Source organism: Lipotes vexillifer, unplaced genomic scaffold, assembly GCF_000442215.2.
Source record: "Lipotes vexillifer unplaced genomic scaffold, Lipotes_vexillifer_v1.1 scaffold496, whole genome shotgun sequence".
NCBI lineage: Eukaryota > Metazoa > Chordata > Mammalia > Artiodactyla > Lipotidae > Lipotes > Lipotes vexillifer.
Genome location: NW_006786690.1, coordinates 7,076,187 through 7,095,568, shown reverse-complemented (window position 1 = coordinate 7,095,568; position 19,382 = coordinate 7,076,187). Strand labels below are relative to the sequence as shown.

The window sequence follows — 19,382 nt, the reverse complement described above, 5'->3', positions numbered from 1 at the left end:
GAAGAGCGGGTGCCGGTCTGACTGGTCAAGTGCAAGGACACTGATATACTTGCGGGCAGGTCACTGTACATCGGGAAGTCAGACCGCAGCTCTGCCGCCTCTCCAAGCTGAGTCCCTCCAGGAGGACCAGGCCCACATATTCTCTCTGTGGCCCCGTCTCCATCCCGTTCGGTGGGGACGGTGCCCACTTTGTCCCCCTCTCTCCTTTGACTCCCTTCCTCCGTGCCGCTGCCGGCCAGGATGAGGTAGGTCCCTGGATCAGGTGTGGAGCTTTTGGGGGCTGAGCCTGCGGTGTGACCCAGCACAGCTTCAGCCAAGTTCTTCCCCAGGGGTTTCGGGTGCCAGCCTAGGTGGTGGTCAGTGGTAGGCACTCTGGCCACATTTAGCTACAGTCTACATGCTCATCACTCTTGGGAACCCTGTGGGGAGACGGGACCTTTTCCAGGGCTAGGATCTGGGCATTTCCGGGTTTCTCTATCATAACAACATCAAACTCCCAACGCAAACACCGGTCATCACTGCCTTCAGACCACGTGCTTTCCCGGTCTCCTTTTCCTTGCCTGTAAGATGAAGATGTTAAACAAAGCCATTTCTGGAGGCTCTTCCAGCTCAGACCTGGGGCCCCTGGAAGCTGAGTGGATTTATCTAGTAGGCACGGGGGTCGATGGCCAACCTGCAGGAGGAGGGTGACGTAGGTCAACAACCGGTGGCTGAGCCCTGAGGGTTTATGGTGGAGCAGTGAGGCCGGGCCCCCAAGAGGCCAGAGCAAGCTCCTGAATCCTCGCCTTTACACAGCTGAGACGACCCAGGTTCCATGTGTGAGCAAATGCATTTCGGCAGGTGTGACTGCTAAGGTCAAGGACATCTGCATCACCAAGAGGATGCAGATGCCTTTCAAAGGGGCTTGGCATGGTCTGCAGCTACAGGCCTGTCGGAAAGACCCCGTTAGTTTAGATTAAAGCAGCAAATGAGGGAGTTCCCTGGCAGTCCAGAGGTTAGAACTTGGCACTCTCACTGCCAGGGGCCCGGGTTTGATCCCTGGTCGGGGAGCTAGTATCCCGCAAACCTCACAGAGCAGCCAAAAAAAAAAAAAAAAAAAGCAGCAAACGAATCCCACATTTTGCTCCATTCCCTCCCAGGAGCTGCCAGACTGAAGATGTTACTGTCTTTTAGTGAGCTCAGAGGCAGTGAGAGCCACAGCCCTGGAAAATCCATCTGGATAAACTAATGGAGAGCGGGAGAAAGGGACTCTAATTTACTGAGGGCTGGCCACACACCAAGCACTGTGTGGTCACATCTACCATACCACAAGGCCAGCTGTGCCATCAGACTGGCTCAAGTTGGGTCCCAGGCCCTCCATACGTACATTATTGTACCTCTCCTCTGTGCCAAATCCCATACCAGGTGCTGGGGACGCAGGGGCAAAGGAAACGGACACAGTCCCTGCACTCAACCTGTTCATTAGCAAAAGGAATATCTATACCTGCATCTTAGGGTTGTTTGTACATTAAAGGAGAGAAAATATGCAAAGCACTTAGCAGAGTGCCTGGTACATAGTATGTTCAATAAACAGTAGTTATTAAGTCTAGAGCAAGCCCCAAAGGCCTCAGGGTCCCATTTGACTCAACCACCTGAAGCTCAGAGGTGAAGTGATTTGCCTAAAGGGCACCTAGACAGTAGCTAGCAGGGGCTGGATCTGAACTCAGGCCACAGTCCCTTGCATCCTGAAGACACAAGGAGAAGTCATCGAATGGAGCCAGCTTACAGATGGAGCAGGGACGGGGGAACCGGGACTGATGTAATGAATGGGCTCCGGTGCCCAGAGTGCAGCAGGCCCCACAGGTTTTCATTGGATGAGTGAAAACATGCACAGGTGAGCTGGCTTGTCTCATGATGCCTTGCCAACTGCATGGACAGGGCCACCAGCCAGAGACAACATGTAATGTCACTTATTAATTCCCTTCACATCTTTTGGGAATGAAGGGGAGAATGGATGCATAAATAGCTAAAGCTGAACTGATTTCTCCGTTCATGTGGCCATTTCCTGGCTCAGCTACCACGAGTCAGTCTGAATTGAGCTCTCTTTCCAACTACTCAATTTTTGAGAACTTTGAAAGTAAATACATAGAAAGATGAACAATCCACTGATCTGGGGCCCAGAGTCTCTTGGTGAGTACTTGGATTGTGGCTGTTCTTGGCATCAGGCACTGCCCACCACTCTTGCCACCTGCTGGGGCCAAAAATACTCTTGGTCAGAGGATCAGTCACTCCCAAAGCAAATTCATCCTGTTGGCTGGCAGATGGACCATTGTCAGAAGTGGACTGTTCATCTCTGGGAATTCTGGCTATGTTCATCTCCTGCCCAAAAGCATCACGTTTGGCAGGTGCACATTTTGTCTTGGTTCTGGGTGGGCAGGAGTCCTACACGGGCCGTGAACATGCTGGCTGATTATGCCTGCCGGGAAGTTGGAGAGTGGAGTGGCCCTGGGTCACTAGGAGGCTTGGGCAACATGCCAATCAGCTGGCCGGGGTCTTGGAGTTGGTGGGGTCCACCGTGATGAGGCAGCTTGAGCCCTTCACCACCCAAAGGCCTCAGCACCGTTCTCTGCAGGCAGTGCTCACGGCAAACTTCATGGGTTTCACATCCCTCGTTAATGCATCAACTACTGACATGTACTGGGTTCCTTGTATGTGCCAAGCCTAGGCCAGGAGCTGGTGATACAGAGGTGAGTACAACAGACAATGCCTGACCCAGAGCTGTGAGTGTGGAGACAGACAGCTGAGTAAGGGTGAGGGAGGGCGCAGGGAGGTGGCTGCACGAAGACGAATGACCCAGATTTAGGGGCTGGGCGCTGGGCGCAATCCCAGCTCTGCCACCTCCCAGCTCTGACTTTGGGCAAATCCCTTCGACTCTCTGAGTCTCAGTGTCCTTGTCCGCTCTCTGTAAAATGTGATGAATCAAATGCCTGCCCCATGAGGATGTTGTGAGGATCAGAATTAATGAAACTGTCACCGTCAGGCATCAGCACAGGCATCCCATCTGTGGCGACCGACACCAAAACCAAACCCACACTTGACCCTTTGAGATAAAGCAAGAATAACAGGGGCACCTTGTCCGGTGCGAGTTCCCAAATGAAGGAGCATTTCGCATAAGTTGCTGACTCCCTAATGAGAATCCTGTCCCCAGTGTTTGGAACGCTGATGTCTGAAGATTCTGGGTGTCCCTGTGGCTTCATGAGAAAGAATAACCTTAGGAGAAATGCCTGCTTTTCTTTTTTTTTTTTCTTTTCTTTGCGGTACGCAGGCCTCTCACTGTTGTGGCCTCTCCCGTTGCGGAGCACAGGCTCCGGACGCGCGGGCTCAGCAGCCATGGCTCACGGGCCCAGCCGCTCCGCGGCATGTGGGATCCTGCCGGACTGGGGCACGAACCCATGTCCCCTGCATCAGCAGGCAGACTCTCAACCACTGCGCCACCAGGGAAGCCCTGCTTTTCTATCAAGAACAAACTGATGAAAACTTGGCAGCCCTGGTGATTGTGAGGTGTGTGTTTTCCTTTAAGAACCTGCTGTGTGCGTGTGTGCGTGCGTGTGTGTAATTTGGCAAACCAGACCTTCCAAAGTCTAATTAGTTTACACCTTTTTGCAAAAACTACTTTTCTTTCCTAAATGCTCCCGAGTCTTCCTTCCACATGGAGTATGGAGGAGGGAACTTGCGAGCCACGTTTTGAAGGATGTCTGAACTGGCTCCATGCCTGGGGTCAGGGGAGGGGAGAGCGTTCTGGATAGCGAGAACAAGTGTAAAGGCAAGGGATGCCTGGACCTTAGCAGACAGGAGTCACCCTGAACCCCCTTTTTTCATTCTTGGGGAGAGAGGAGCTCTGAGTGTGGCTGAAGGAAGGGCAGTTGATGGAACTCTCAGGACCTGCAACCAAAAAATCCAAATGGACCCACTTGGGCACATTGCTTTGCTTCACACTGAGCCTTAGCTGTAAAATGGAGATAATTATCCTGACCTTGGGTTACTGTAAGAATTAGAGAACATGTCATGAAAAAGGCATGGCTCAGCCACTGTGGACTCAAATTCCAGTTTCATCATTATTAATCCTGTAAGCATGAGCTAATTACTTCCCCTCTGTAAGCAAGCCTCAGTTTCCTCATCTGTAAAATGGGGCTAGTTAAAACCTCATAGGATTATTGGGAGGATTAAATAAAATAAGGCATGCTAAGTGTTTAGCTGTGCCTGATACATAGTAAGTGCCCAATAATTGTTAGCTGTTGAGATGATGATGATGATGATTAGAATGAATCAATCATGGAAGCAGGTAGGCGGGGTCTCAGTAAACTCCCTTTGAACCTGGGTCTGTCTATTTCTGCACGGAGAAGATTCCTCAGCCACACAAAGCATTCAAATACTCATCCAGAAGGCAAGGGATTCCCACTGGGAGTCAGCCCTTCCCACCACCCACGTCTGAGTATGTGGCAAGACTGCTCTGAGAATCCGATTAACTGATGGAGGAAGCTTGGCAGATGCGTCCAGCCCCTGAGGTACCCTACCTGGGCTGTGGGAGGAGCACAGCAGGCCTGGAAGCCTTGCTGAGCATCTGACTGTGTCCTGGGGGGCTGGCTTCTTGTGACCCTATTTCCTAAGCCAAGTACTTACGGGCTTTAAGTGGTAGAGAGAGATGTCTCCACCTAAGGGCAGGAGGTTCACATTAAGGGTGTCAGCCCCAACCAGGTGGCTACCCTAGAACTTGGTATGCAAGTACAGTAAGCCTCCCTTTACTGAGCACCTACTACATGCCTAGTGCTTTTCAGATGACTGACATCCATCACTGCCCACCCCCACAGCCATTCTGCAAGACCCCAACTCATGTCTCAGGGAGGGCAGATTATTTACCAGCCTGGACTGTCAGCTCCATGAGGACGGGGGCTGCACTGGCTAGTTTGTTGTCATCTCCCCAAAGCGCAGCATGTTGCCTGGCACACAGTAGGTACTTCATGAATATGAGTTAATGGAGTGAATTTGATTGTGACTAGTTCTCTGTTGGGAAGGTCTGGTCTGAGATACTGCTTTGAGTGAAAACACCCAGCCAGAAGGGCTCAAAATAACAATGTGAATATGAACCCTAGAGTCAGAGAAAGGCATGAAATTCTTAGTTCTAGGGCAAGCTACTCCAGCTTTCTCTAAATCTCACAGTTCTCATCTGAAAAACGGGGCAGGATTACTTATCTTATGGGGTTGTTGTGAGGGCTGACAAGAATGTACATAAATCCGTGAACGAGGACCAGCCAGAGAGCTGGGCCTTCGTAAGTGGCAGCCGTTGCTACACTATCGCTATGACAGTCGTTCCCATTTGCGGGCAGCTCTACCTTTTCAAGGCATTTTCACCAGGTCATCTCCCTTGATTCTCTGGGCCCTGGGCATGGTCTGGAGCCAATCACCATCAACACAGCTCAGAGCTTTGTCCGCCTGGAGCCTGCTCCCAGCCAGACTGGAACCAGCTCTGGTCCTCTGGTGGGTAACGTGCTGGGGAATCTTTGCTGCTTCTGTCTGTGTGTGGGCCCCTTGGCCGAGCTCCTGGGCTCCTGGGTACCATCAATCGCTGGGGCTCTCACCCAAGCATCCTCTGCCACACTCTGGCTTTCCATCAAGGTGTACGTCTATCCTGCAAGCTGTGAGGCAAGGCGGAGGAAGAGAGAAAAGTCCCTATTTTGTAGATAAAGAACCTGAGGCTTCAGCTGAGAATTAATTACAGAGGCCAGAATCCAAGTAAGGTGTTCTGGCTGGAGCACATGGCGGGAATACATTCACTGGCCCTTCATGGAGGTTAGAAATGTCCACGTGCCTTGCTCTGGCCAATGAAACATGAGTAAAAGTGACGTGTTACTTCCAGGTGAAAGTGTTTTAAGAGCCAGTGTGTAACTCACCACAATCTCTGTCTCCTACTGAAGGAGGCTCCATTGGCCTGGATCTCTGAGTGACTACAAAGATCAGAACCCCCTGCCCACCCACACTGGACAGATGGCACAAGTGAGAAATGAACCTTTGCTGTGTTACACTGCTAAGATTTGGGGGATGTTTGTTACTGCAGCATAACCTCACCTATCCTGACTGATACAATGTGAATGTTTATAACGTTAGACAATTCACTTATAGAGCACTCTCTGTTGGCTTTATCCCAGGTACAGGAGGTACAGAGGTTGGTCAGACACAATCTCTGCCCTCAAGGGGCTTGTAGTCTAGACACTCATTTGTAAGGAAGCTGCCCACACTAAACTTGAGGGAGGGGCAGGCCCGGGTGAAGGACACCTTGTAAATGGTTGCATATCCCCTAAGCAGTAACCCCCTGCTGTTTGCAACATGGCCCAAAAAGGAAATGAAGTTATGAGATAGTTAATGCTATAGGCAGCTTTTCTTGGGGGAGGGGAAAAAAGGATGGGCTGCAGCTAGGAGGGGGCAGCGGGTGGGGGTAGGCTAGCTGAAGGATTCTGAACTCTGCAGTGACTCTAGGATTTATTGCTACATTTCATTACTTGGTCTCAAGGGAACCCAGAAAACAATTAGTGGATTCAACTGCATTAGAGTAATTCCTCTTTTACATTCCCTTAACTCAGATAATGACAGCTTTCCTGCAATTAGGAGAGGGTCTCCTTCGTGTGCAGATTAATTGGGTGTTAAACAAGCAGGGCTGCCTGAAACCAGACAGCTGAGCTGGCATGAATTAGATGTGAAACAGCAGCTCCGGGCAAAGGGTGAATAATTCATTCACAACCACAGCCAGCCAGCTGGAGACCTGAAGGTGCCCCATCAGTAACACAAGGCCAGGACTTGGGAGGGGGTTGTCTAGGAAGAGGGGGGAAGGCGGGTGAAGGAACAGAAAGGAACAGAAACTGTGGGCCCCTACTCTGGTGGGAGGCTGATTTTCCCTCAACAAGGTCCAGGGTCAAGGTCACCTATGTGTGTGTGGTGCTCTAATCCTAGGTGCCAGCTCCCCGCCCTTTTTTTTTTCTGGTCGTGCTGTGCATGGCTTGTGGGATCTTAGTTCTCAACCAGGGATCAAACCCAGGTGCTCGGCAGTGAAAGTGTGGAGTCCTAACCACTGGACCGCCAGGGAATTCCAAGCCAGCTCCCTTTTATAAAGCTTAAGACAGATTTTAGCATAATATAAATGCTCAGTAAGAAATACCAGGTTCTTATATGGCAGCATTTATACGCACTATTGCGTTTAATCATTACAACCTTGATGGCAACACTATTATCATTCCCTCGTGTTTCACATGAGTCACCTGGAGCTCAGAGCGGGCAGGTGAACCTAGCAGTGCGTGTGGGATTCAAACCAGATGCCCTGGCTCCACAGCCCACATATATGCAGCACCTGAGCTGGCATCTTCTCGGTGGGGAAGAGCTGTGTGGCCCCGTCACCTAATGACGCAAAGGCCTGCATCTGTGCCATCCTTCCAGCTGTGTCTGGCCCCGCCGTCTGTTGATGGGTGGGGACCGGGTGGTAAGTGGTAAAGCCCTGAAGGCCAGAGGCTCCCTGGATGGCTGGCAAGAGGACACGGGGGATGACAGAGAAAGAGAACACAGGAAGATGAGGGCCACACTCAACATGCAGGAATGTGAGCCTATTTTTATGAGTGTGTGTATGTCCATGTTTTTATTCATTTTACTTCGTGGTCTGGGTGGCCTTGGGCCCAGACCCCCCTGGGGCCGTCAGGGAAGCCACGCACAAGCGCCCAGCTCTCCGGGTTCAGGACCCCTCAGTTCCCCTCTGCACGTGGGTGTGTTTTGTTTCCAACTTCCCATTTCTATAAGCCACCAGGAGTTACCTTACATAATCTCCGGAAAGGAAGAGGGAAACTGGGGAAATAAACGGCTGAGGCCTGGCATCAGGGGCTTGCCGCCCACCTGGAGGAGCTGAGAAGGCCGGCAGGGCAGGCAGGGTTAGACAGTGTGCCTGTGCCGCATGGCACGGGGAGCCTTATTCTGCCCCAGAGAGAAAGCGGGCCCCAGCTCCCCACACATGAGAGCAGCTGCTGTTTTCATTTGGAATAAGCCTCAGCCAACTAAGGGGAAGACCCCTTCTTGGGTGGTTCTTGACCAAGGTCAAGGCAAAGGGTTACCAGGGTCCTTTATTACCTCCCGTCCAGACACAGGGTGGGATGGGATATTATTAAGTAGGGGAAACTATCAGGCTGATCAAGAATAAAGACTCTTGTTCAGAGTCTTCTGGCTGTGAGTTCCTCCTTCGGAAGGTGACTGGATGGGGAGAAAACCAGCTGCGCTTTTGGCCGCTGGGCTTCTATTCAGATTCCTACCCAATTCTTGTTATTTGGGAAGCTTCCCATCCATTCAGCAGAGGCCCTTGGGGTCGGCTGAGTTGCTGCCGTGTGTGTGTGTGTGTGTGTGTGTGTGTGTGTGTGTGTGTGTGTGTGTGTGTGTGTGTGTGATCACGCGCGCGCGTGCACGCGCACGTGCGCGTAGGAGAATGTGTGCACGGGGGGAGGGGGGTCAACCACAAGCTGCCCAGCACTGACCACCCGCTGCCCCCAGCGCCTCCCTCTGCAGGACTATGCTCAGCTGTTCATTCGTCACACAATTCAGAGGCCGAGCGTCTAACCAGTCGGTTCCAACACCTTAACCCGGCATTCGAGACCTATGCCAGGCTCCTGTCCTAACCATTTCCCACATTCCACCTTGGTCCCCTCTCACAGGCTGCAGAAAAACTAGACTCAACGTTTTCAGACACTCTGAGAGCCCTTCCTCTTCCCTGCTGGCCGGATCCTCTGGAATTCCCCTCCCTCTAGATCCTCTGGAGGAGCCCCACCCACGTTCAAGGTCTGGGTCCTCTGCAAAGTATAGCACAGTTGTTACGAGCAAGGGCCCTGGAACCAGACACCCTGGGGTCGAATCCCGGCTCTGGCTCTTAGGATCCGCTTGGCTTTCCCTCGCAGCCTCATTCAGTTTCTCATCCCGGAAGCAGGGAGAATAACAACCTCCCAGGGAGTTGCCGGGAGACCGAGATCCTGCATAGTGTGCGGCCTGGCACATGGGGAGTCTGCACCAGGCTCTTGAGCCTGTCAGCCCAAAGTCAAGTCCACCCACCTTCCCGAGCTCTCAGAATGTGCCGTGTGCCAGAGAGATGGTGGGGCACAGGCAGATCCCGCCTACCTGGAATTCACCATCTAACGTGTGCGCCAGAAAGTAGACACAAAATGACAAGCGCCTCCATCTACATGACACTCACCATAGTTCCCCGTGCACAGTAGGTCCTCAGATTAGAGGAAGAAGCGTTTACTGAGTGAACCCAAATTACAGCAGGTACTTTCACATTCATCATCTCATTTTAATCTCTTGAAGAGGTAAGTGTACTAAGCCCCACGTTCAGATGAGGAAGCCGAGGTTCAGAGAGGTTAAGTGACTTGCCCAAGGTGCCACAGCTCGTCAGTGATGAAGCTGGCACCCAGATCCAGGTCTGCCTGATACCAAAGCCCCAGTTCTCAGTGGTGGGCTATGAAGAGCCAGGGGAGGGAGCAGTGGCCAGGAAAGTGGCGGGAAGGAAGCTGCTTTGAGAACCACCCCGCCAAAGGCTGAGGGCAGGAACATCTCCCTCCCATCAGTTTCCGGCCTCACTTGCTGGAGTCAGCTGATGGGCGACCTCACTTCCAATGGCCGTGTCCAAATGATCAATGGTAATTAATTTGTTCAGGAGGGGAATTGGAGACTTGGCTTGTATTACTGATCTGAAGTTAACATGTAATTTATGCTAACTGGAGCCAAAGACATGCCCTTTGTCCCCCAGACCACGTTATCCAGGTGATAAGGAGCCTGGCAGATGGGTCTGCTGCGTGGACTGGGGGAAGGATGACCAGGAAAGGAGCAAAACGATGACAGCGCAGAGCGTGACAACTTTCCAGGGGCCTCCCTGGCGGCAACAGCTTTAGAGCGCAGGGGGCGAGCGCAGGGGGCGAGCGCAGGGGGCGAGTGCAGCCACCCCCAACACCAGCAGAGACACTTCAGCCTAAAAGCCGCTGCAGGATGTGTTGACCAGGACCCAGCACTGGGCCGGCGGCCTGACCTCCATGCTCTCTGGCCTTTGACACTGCCCAGAGGCGACAAGAACCTCCTGCTGCAAACGGAGAGACTGACGTCCAGGGAGGCTGAGTCCTTACCCAACCCAGGCTCCCCAGGTGAGCAGAGGTAGGACTCAGACGCAGGTCTCGGCTGCCTGCAAAGCCCCTGCCCTCCTTCATCCCCGAGTCAGAGTCTGGCAAACATTTGCTCCCCTCGTCCTCCGCTATGGACAGAAGGAGTGTAAGGGGCAGCGGGGACCTAGGGCTTGGCTGTCACTTGCTTTGACCAGCAAAATGTGCGTTAAAGACTGCTGAAAATTCTTTGCTACCTTCCCCCATCCAGAGAAGGAATTCTCTCTGCTGCTGCTATGCTATACCAGGAGAGAGGTTAGCCCGGGTCCCACGCATGGTGGACCACCCCAAGTGCCCTGAGCTCTGCACCTCACCCCACTAACCCCTTGCTATGGCAGCCCCTGGTGACAGATCTGCCCCAAACCGGCATTCAGTCCTGGAGGCCTCACCGACCCGAGACCAGGGTAGGGGCCCTCAAGCTTTCCACTGCATCAACACTGAAAGTATGTGTTCGGATGGCATGACACACTCCCAAAGGTGTCTGTAGTGGGTTGAATGGTGGCCCCCTCAAAAGATGTGTCCATTCAGAACCTGTGAGTGAGACCTTACTTGGAAAAGACCCTCCATTAAACAGTATTCCAGGAACTCTGTGGCAAAGGCTACCAGTCATCACCCTACACCCATTCTGCCTGTCCTTGGTAACAGGTGTTGGAAAAGGCATCTTTGCAGATGTAATTAAATCACACAAATGTAATTAGTGAGGGATCCTGAGATGAGGTCATCCTGGATTTGAGCGGGCCCTAAAGCCACTGACACTGTCCTTAGGCGAGAAGAGATGACACAAAGAAGGTGATGTGAAGGCGAGGCGTCTGCAAGCCTAGGACTGCCGGCCACCACCAGAAGCTGGAAGAGGCGCGGCTCTCCGCTAGAGCCTTCAGAGGGAGCGCGGCCCTGCCAACACCCCGATTTCGGACTCTTCCACTCCCCTCCCACTCAAGAACCCGCATCAGAACGCAAAGGCCATTTTTATAAGACTGTCTCACACCCACTCTAATTTACGTACGGAAGAAATAAACAATTTTCCAAATGACTGTTTTTTCTTTTTCAAGTTGTTTTAAACTCTAAGATCTGGGAACACGGTCACAAGACTTGCGACCTCTAGTGCACAACCTCTGGCCTGGGGGGGGGGTGGACTCCAGAAGTGTTTTCACCTGTGACAACGGACCAGCCTTACCTTTCTCCTGAGCCATCTCTTGCAGACAGAAGTAGATGACTCTGGCTCCCAGGCTGAAGCCAATCAAGGTGACAGGCCGCTGGCCCTGGGGGAGAAAGGACCAGGTGTTGGGGGCATGGTGCACAGCCAGTTCTAGAAAAACATCAGCCCCGATGACGGTGGCCCTTGCACACTTCTCAGCACCTGCCTCCCGCTTAATGAATCTCGCCTGTGCTGTTCCCGGCCCCAGGCTCTGATGTCTCCATCAGGAGAGTCTGGGCCCTCATTTATGCAGGAGGGCACCTGCTCAGGAACCGGCTTCTTCCCAGGTTGACAGGCAGCACCTGGCTGGGTTAATTCCCTGGTTTTATCTCAAACCACTAGCCAGTGGCCGTCGCTCCTTCCCCCCCGCATCTACCTGTGGCAAATGACTGCAGTGAAGCGGGGCCCTTCTGGAGCCGAGAGAGGAGGCGGGAGGTACCCCGGATGTGATGGGGAAAAAGGCAAAGAGTCACATCGGGGGGGACACAACTGTTCTGTTCCTAGATAGGAAGTGGGGACATGAAAGGTTGGCCTTATGCTGTGAGGAGGTTGTAAGTTAGATGCAAAGAGGAATTTTCTGACTCAAGAACTTGTAGGAAAGGCAACTTGAAAAAGAAAAGTCATGAGAGGTATTTGGGTACAAATACACGGAGGGAGAGGGCAGATGAGTTCCAAAGGTCCAGCTGGTCTCAGTACTCCACTCCTTTCCCTTGCTTTTGGGCCGGTATATGTACCCACCCTCCCCCCACCTCCATCTACTGCCATGGAAGACCCTCCATTAAACAGTATTCCAATTCTGCAGGAACTCTGTGGCAAAGGCTACCAGTCATCACCCTACACCCATTCTCCCTCTGTCCTTGGTAGCAGAACTCCTGAGTTTTTCTGGGCCCACAGCTACCCAGCCAAAAATGAAGTTTCTCCAACTGCCCTGTAGCCAGGGATAGCCGCAGGGCTGAGTCCTGGCCAAGGGATGTGAAAGGCCCTTCACTTCTACGTTCCTGCCTCGGACTGTCTCGAATGTGGATGGAACCCTGTTTTACGTGGTATTTGGGCCACTGGAGATCTGCTCAGAGGGTAGCTCTATACTTCTGGAAACGAAGAGCTGGCCTTGTCCACACCTGCAGAGGCCTGTTAGTTCTCACCTGATTGCTTGCTAGAGATGCACAGTCTGTAATTCTTACTGGTCCATCCTAGGACACTTTTTACCTTTTTGGCCATGCTGTGCTGCTTGTGGGACCTTAGTTCCCTGACCAGGGATTGAACCCGTGGCCCCTGCAGTGGAAGCATGGAGTCTTAACCATTGGACAGCCAGGGAAGTCCCCCTAGGGTGCTTTTATGACTTGAACTGGAGGAGCAATGACGACCACCCCCCACCCCCCTGCAAAGCCACTGGGTTACCCCCACGTGGGCTTGTCTCAGGTATGACGTCTGTGCACAAGTCAGCCCCCATGCTTCCCTGCTTCCTTGCTCCCTGCCCGCTCGCCCCACTCCCCGCCCCAGCTATTCCCAGGTACCTGCTGCCGGGAGAGCAGAATGTGGGCCAGGTGCTTGCCAACCTCTGCTGATCGATGGAGACACACACCCCAGGGGTTGTCGATGACATTGGCAACACTGAGGAGTGAGGCTGGCCAGGTCAGGGCAGCCACAAGGCCTGGGAAGGAGGGATATCGGTGATGAAGGCCGTGGTGGCAGGGGCGGCAGTGGGGGGGGGTCCTTCTAGGGAAGCGATTGGCTGGCTAATGGATGCCTGAGTTCATGCATCCAGAGTCTCTAACTTGGAATCTGTAAGTTTTCCACGTGTGGTCAAACTGCTAAGTAGTACAGAAGAGAACTGAAGCTCACGCATTGCTGATACACGGCCTAGATCCCTTATGTTTAAGTATCTGCCGTGTGTGAGATTCCAGAGATGGCCCCAATTTGTCACTCCACCCTGTATCCTCCCACTTGGCCTCATAACTCTGCAATGCCCCCTGCTCCTGCCCTGCCCATCCACTCTAGGCTCAATCATGTTGACTTGGCCAATGAGATGTTACTGGATGCGAGGCTTGAAATGGACTCGTGCCTCTAGTGCACTTCTGTTGTGGGTGTGGGATAGCCTGTGATCCCAGGACGGGGAGGCACTGAGTTGCCCTGGTTGCCCCAGGCAAGGCTGGCCTAGATCAGTGGGAAGTCAGCTGACCCACAGATGCATGCGCAGGCCCAGCAAAGATCAGCCAAATGAAGCCTCAACACTTCTGAGCTACTGTGATAAATGGTTGTTATTTTAAGTCACTGGGTTATGGGGCTGTTTGTTATGCAGCAATTGCTAACTGACACACTATGTGATAATGTGATGGGCTGTTTATCTGTCTCCTCCCTATGAAGACCATAAACTTTGCCTCTCTGTGTTCTTGGAGACCAGCACTGTGCCTGGCTCACTGGGGGCCTCAGGCATGCAAAGGTACAGAACCAGTGTGGCTTGGGAGTGGTGGGAATGCTGCTGGTGGGGGAGAGGGGAGGCTTACCAGACAACACTGTGTATTTTAGGGCCTCCTGGGCCACCATGTTGGCAAGACCACTGAGGATGGTCTCCAGGGCGTTGCCAAGCTCCATCAGGTATGTGGCCTCCCAAGCCAGACAGTACTGCTCGCGGCTGTGGGCCAGGGCAGCCCATGGGGCGCTGAAGGTACCTGGGGAGAGCACAGGTAGGTTGGGTCTCTCCTGTGATAGAGGAGGCCTCTCACCCTTTCCCAGACAGTTGGCGACAGGGGCCCACTCACGCTTGCGGGGAGACAAGAGGCCCACCCCCGCCACTGAACGGCAGCTGATAGCAGAGCAGACGTGCTCCCAGACAGAGCACAGGGCCGTGCTGTGAGACAGCAGGCTGGGGTTCGAGACCCAGCTCCTGCATTCATTAGCAGTTGGGTGACCCCGGGTACCCTGAGTCACTATCCCACGCTAAGCCTCACTTTGCTTAGCTGTCAAGTCGGGAGACTAGTATTTATCTCTTTTCATAGAGTAGTTATAAGAATTAAGTGTTCCAACTACTGTGTGTGTAAAGTGTTATTTTCTCTCACTCTGCAGTAATTCTGGCATCGAGGATGCTAAGAGCACACAATAGGAACACACGGGGCCACGAGCAGCTTGCTCCCTGAACCGGCTGCATCTCATTCAACAAACACTGCGTGGGAAATAGTCTGCAAATCTGGAGCAGAGGTGTTTGAGCCCAGCTCTGCCATGAGCTCGCTGGCTCACCCGATTTTTCTGAGCCTCAAGTTTCTCACTTAGGGACTGGAAATGGGAGGATGATGACAGTACCAACCATGTGACCAACGTCAAGCAGGAAAATAAAACCGTGACTGTCTGCCTCCCTCTCTCCCTCCCTCCTAGTCCTTCCTCTGCCTTGAGGATGTTGTCACCTCTCCAGTAGGACTCTCAGGCCCCCTGTGACCTGGTCCCTGCCTCCTTCACAGCCTCATCATCCATCAGGTTACCCTCCAGAAACACATGCTTTTGATTTCGTTTGTTCACTCGTTCATTCATTCATTCATAGCACAAACCTTAACTGAGTACCTAGACTATGCCAGGCCAGGCGCTTGACCCTGAGGATACAGACACCCATCATCGTAGGAAATGTTTAGTGAGCAAGTACTAAGTGCTGGGCAGCTCTGCACTGAGGGATTTCCCATGGACTCTCTGATTTACCTCAACACAGCCCCTGAAATGGGGCCCCACAATTAGCCCCATTTTATAGTTGAGGAGACTGAGCCATCCAGGTAAAGAGCTCTCAGCCTGGGGAGGGAGAGGGCCATGCAAACATCATGTTGTCACTCATTTCTGGGCCGTGGGAGCACCGAGGGGCCCCGTGCATTTCTGCCCATGGCCTGAGTGACCTTCCACCCTTACTTGTCTCTGAGCTTCCAGCTCACTCGCCTTATCCCCGGGGTAGCTTCCCGGCCCCTTTGACAAGGGCGATCTAATGCACCTTGCACTTTATCGTCCTGAGTTCTCGTCAGAGTCTGCAATTATCCATTTATTTTTGTGTCATCTGTTTAGTGCACGTCTGTCCTGCAGTCTGTCTGCCAAGCACTCGATTCCCAAAGCCTCATGAAAACAGGATGAATGAATGAACAGTGGAGCCAGCTTCCCAGAGCCTTCGGGTTCTGGCTCAGCCAGATGCCTCAACCTGCCTGACCCGAAGGCCTCGTCCCTACCCGAGGGTGCTCTGCTGACATGCAGACCACTGAGGGGCTGCTCCCCACTCTGCAGAGAGTCTGTCACAGCTCTGCAGCAGCTCAGGGATTAACTGTCTCTAGTTATGGAGGAGGAGACGGCCAGCCCGAGACAGGATGCGGGCACAGATTGTGTGTGTTGTGTGTGTGTGTGTGTGTGTGTGTGCTGGGCTCTGGACCCAGCTCAGCAGCTTTATGGTTGCCAAGACTCACAAGCAAGGCACGTTGCCCTTCTGAGCCTCAGTTTCTACACCTGTTAAAATGGAATGATGGCATCTGACTCACAGGTGTTGTGGGGATCATGTGAGAGGCTGCACGAAAAGCATTATGTAAACTGTAAAGTGCAGTACTGCATTCTATCACCCTGTAGCCAAGAACATGGGCTATGGAGCCAGACAGAATGGGGGTGAGTCGTGCCCCAGTTCCTGACTAGCGAGGCGACCCTGGGCAGCCCTTATCAGCCTCGGTTTCCTCATCTGTAAAATGGGGGTGATAATGATGCCCATATCCGTGGCTTGAAGTGAGGGACTAAGTGAGCCAATGCATGCAAAATGCCTGGCTTAGTGGTGAGCTACAAAGCCATAATCATGATTACAAACAATCCTATTTAATAAAGGGGCGGACCCAAGAAAGCCCATTTATTCCCATCACACACAGAAGCAAGCCTGTGATGACACGAGACTTCTTTCCTGGCCGTCAAGGAGGCAGGACGAGGTGACTCATTTCCCTCCTGAACTTCATTCACCTACCTTGGTAAAAAAAAAAAGCAACTCATAGTAAACCAGGAACATGCCAGAAAATTTTTTAAAACTCAGTTAATATCCTCAGAAATATATGAGAAGATGATCCAGCACCCGCAAATGAACTTGATTTTGCCCTGGGGCCAACCCAGCAAGGGGGTGGGTCAAACAACCATAAGGGCTTTGCTTTCCATACTGGTCAGAAACTGCAAATTCCTTCACTTAGACTCTTGCTCCTTCCTTCCTGTCTCAGTCTTTCTGTAGCATGGATGGTATCATGAAACAAATGAAGAGAAAAACCCGTGAACTCTGGGTCAGGAGACCTGGGTTCGAATCCTGCATGTGCCACTTGTCTGCCATGTGATCCCTCTAGGTTTCCTCTTCATCCAGATCAGGATAAGAACAGCCCTCACCTCAGAGCACGGATGTGAGGGTCACTCGAGGTAATGTACATCAAGCTCCTAGTGTGTGGCTGAAATGCCTGACTCATGGTGCTAGGTGCTCAGTCACTGTTCGAGAGTCCCGTTTGGGGACTGGCCCTGGTGCGCACATACCAACAAGACTCTGGCGCCCAGTAATGCCTCTCAGCAGAGCCTGGGCATTTTCTCACCTGCTTCCTCCTGTGCTGTTTAGAAGAGCTGTGGCTTCTGCCCTCGGATCCCAGAAATTTGGGAACCCAGGAGGCTCTGAGCTTGTGTATTTGGTCAGGACGCTCCAGACTCCCTGGCCCACCCTGTTCTCTCTCTGATTGACGACCTGCTTGCTGAGCCTCACACTGGGCACTTGCGAAAGTGAGCCAACAGTAAACGGACCATGGCCTCATTCCTCAGTGCCACCCTGGTTAGAATCCCCCCAAAACACACACGTTCAAATTAGAGCAGTAAAGGGAAATAACGTTTGTGGAATGTCACTAAAAACCAGGTGCTTTCCACACGTTACCTTGTTTAATTTAATCTTTGTAAGTGCCCTGAAAGGCAAGGATAATTTGTTCTACTTTACAAATGAAGCAGCCAAGGCACAGAGAGGTGAAGTAAATTGCTTGAGGTCACACAGCCAAGATGTACTGATTTCTCACCTATGTGTTGAAACTCCTTTGCTATCTTCCACTTGCTCTGAGGATAAATTCAAACTCCTCGCCAGAGCTCACATGCTCCTGTGTGATCCGGCCTCACCCACACTCCTGTCTTCTAGCTCCTTGCTCAAGCCATCCTGTGCTTCTCTTGCACCACTGGGCCTTTCTACATGCTGCCCTTTTGCTTGGTATTCACTTCTTTCTCCTTCCTTCTCTGGCTACTTCCCAGCCAGCCCTTAGCCTAACTCACTTCCTCCAATAACTTTTCCCTCACTCCCCAGAAGCACTCTGTGCTTCCCCTATTGTACCATCCATAAAGCTTCCCTGTAATTACTTGCTCAATGACCTGTCTTCTGCCTTGGACCATATGTTCCATGGGAGCAGAGGCCATGACTGTGCTGCTCACCACTGAATTCCTAGGACCTGGCTCAGTGTCTGGCACATGCTCTATAAACTCTGTGGAAAGGATGGATTGATGGGTGGGTAGGGAGGTGGTTAAATGGGTGAATGGATGGATGGATGGATGGATAGATAGATAGGTGGATGCATGGGTGAACGGATGGATGGATGGATGGATAATGGATAGATGGGCAGATGGATGGACAGTTGGATGGATGAACAGATGATGGATGGGTGCATGGGAAGACAGATGTGGGATAAAGTCATCTTACCTCTCCAAGACTCAGTTTCCTCCTCTGAAAAATAGGTGCCCCCTACCCACCCCCTAAAGACATACACAGGCAAGAGCCTGGGCCAGGGTCTGATCCACAGCAACAGACCCAGCTCGGCCAACGTCTACCCCCTTCTGCATCCTTTTCTGCCCCTGGTCCTCACGGTATTTGCCAGATGCCAGCCATCCCGTGATGGCGATGGTGATGTGTAGCTGCCTGCCTTCTGTCAGAGGCAGAAACGTGAACTCTTCAATGGCCCCGACACGCTTCTGCATCTTGTATCCTAAAGACCCAGATACAAAAGTGAGAATGGGGGGTCACTGGGGACCCTGGGGGATGTTAGAGAGGCTCTGTGTACTCGCACACTCACAGTGACTGCCAACCGTGTGCCCTATCCCTTGAACTCATTAAGGTCGGTGCCATTATCGTCCTGACTACAGATGAAGGTAACAGGTTTCCAAAGGCTGGCTAGCCCCCAACTGGCAGAGCTGGGGTTGAAACTCAGAGCCCAAGCTCATAACTGCCGCTCTGGCCTGATCCAGTGGGTACTATATCTTTTTCCCGCCCACGAACTTCAGGAGTGTAACACACTCCTCTCGGTGAAAGTGGTTTGAGCTGACCAAGATTCTCAATGCGGGAAGCAACATGCCACTTAACAGGAAACTCTGTGTGTGACTGGGGAGCTACTGACACATATGATTTGGAAACACTCCCCCACGGGATGCTGGTAAATGAGGGGTAGCCATGTGTTCTCTTACAAGAGGAAGCTCAACTGTCTCTGAGGCAGCCTGCCTGGAAACTTCTTAGATGGTGACAAACAGGTCCAATCAGACCCTTTCTAAGAAGTCTACACCAGGCGCAGTTTCTCAAACTCAGCCTTCTCCCGAGCCACGCCAAGCCATCCACCCAGTTCTCTGTGAAGCTCGCTATAAGTTCTGGCAGTGCTAGGACTGAGAGTGAGAAAAGCCATGTCCTATGTCCTCTTCCTCCATCTCCCAGGGAGCCCTCACTGGTGAGAATCTGGGCCACCACTCCTTTGGAACCTTACCTGTCAAGCCAGCTCCAGCTGCACCGAACAGCGAGGTCATGACAGCTATGCCGGCCGCTGAGCCCAGAGCCGCTGCCCCGGCACTGCCAATGATTGTCGCGGCTCCGGCAGCAACAAGAGGGGCAGCCAGACCCCCAGTCACGCCTGCGAGGAAAGCGGCCCGTGGTGGGTAGAGGTGGGGGTGCGGACGGGGCCTGCTGCGTTCTTCCTCCACCGGCCTCCCACTGCCTCTCACGGACA

General features: G+C 52.6%; 1 protein-coding gene across 1 annotated transcript in view; it reads right to left on the bottom strand.

The window, feature by feature from the left end:
- Nucleotides 1-19,382, bottom strand: part of TMCO4 (transmembrane and coiled-coil domains 4) — a 77,468-nt gene that overhangs the window by 31,431 nt on the left and 26,655 nt on the right. The window contains exons 6-10 of the mRNA XM_007459240.1: nt 19,143-19,286; nt 18,258-18,377; nt 13,905-14,069; nt 12,915-13,051; nt 11,380-11,464 (exon numbers count right to left, since the gene is read on the bottom strand). Coding sequence (XP_007459302.1) covers nt 11,380-11,464; nt 12,915-13,051; nt 13,905-14,069; nt 18,258-18,377; nt 19,143-19,286 — 651 coding nt within the window. The remainder of the gene's footprint in view (nt 1-11,379; nt 11,465-12,914; nt 13,052-13,904; nt 14,070-18,257; nt 18,378-19,142; nt 19,287-19,382) is intronic.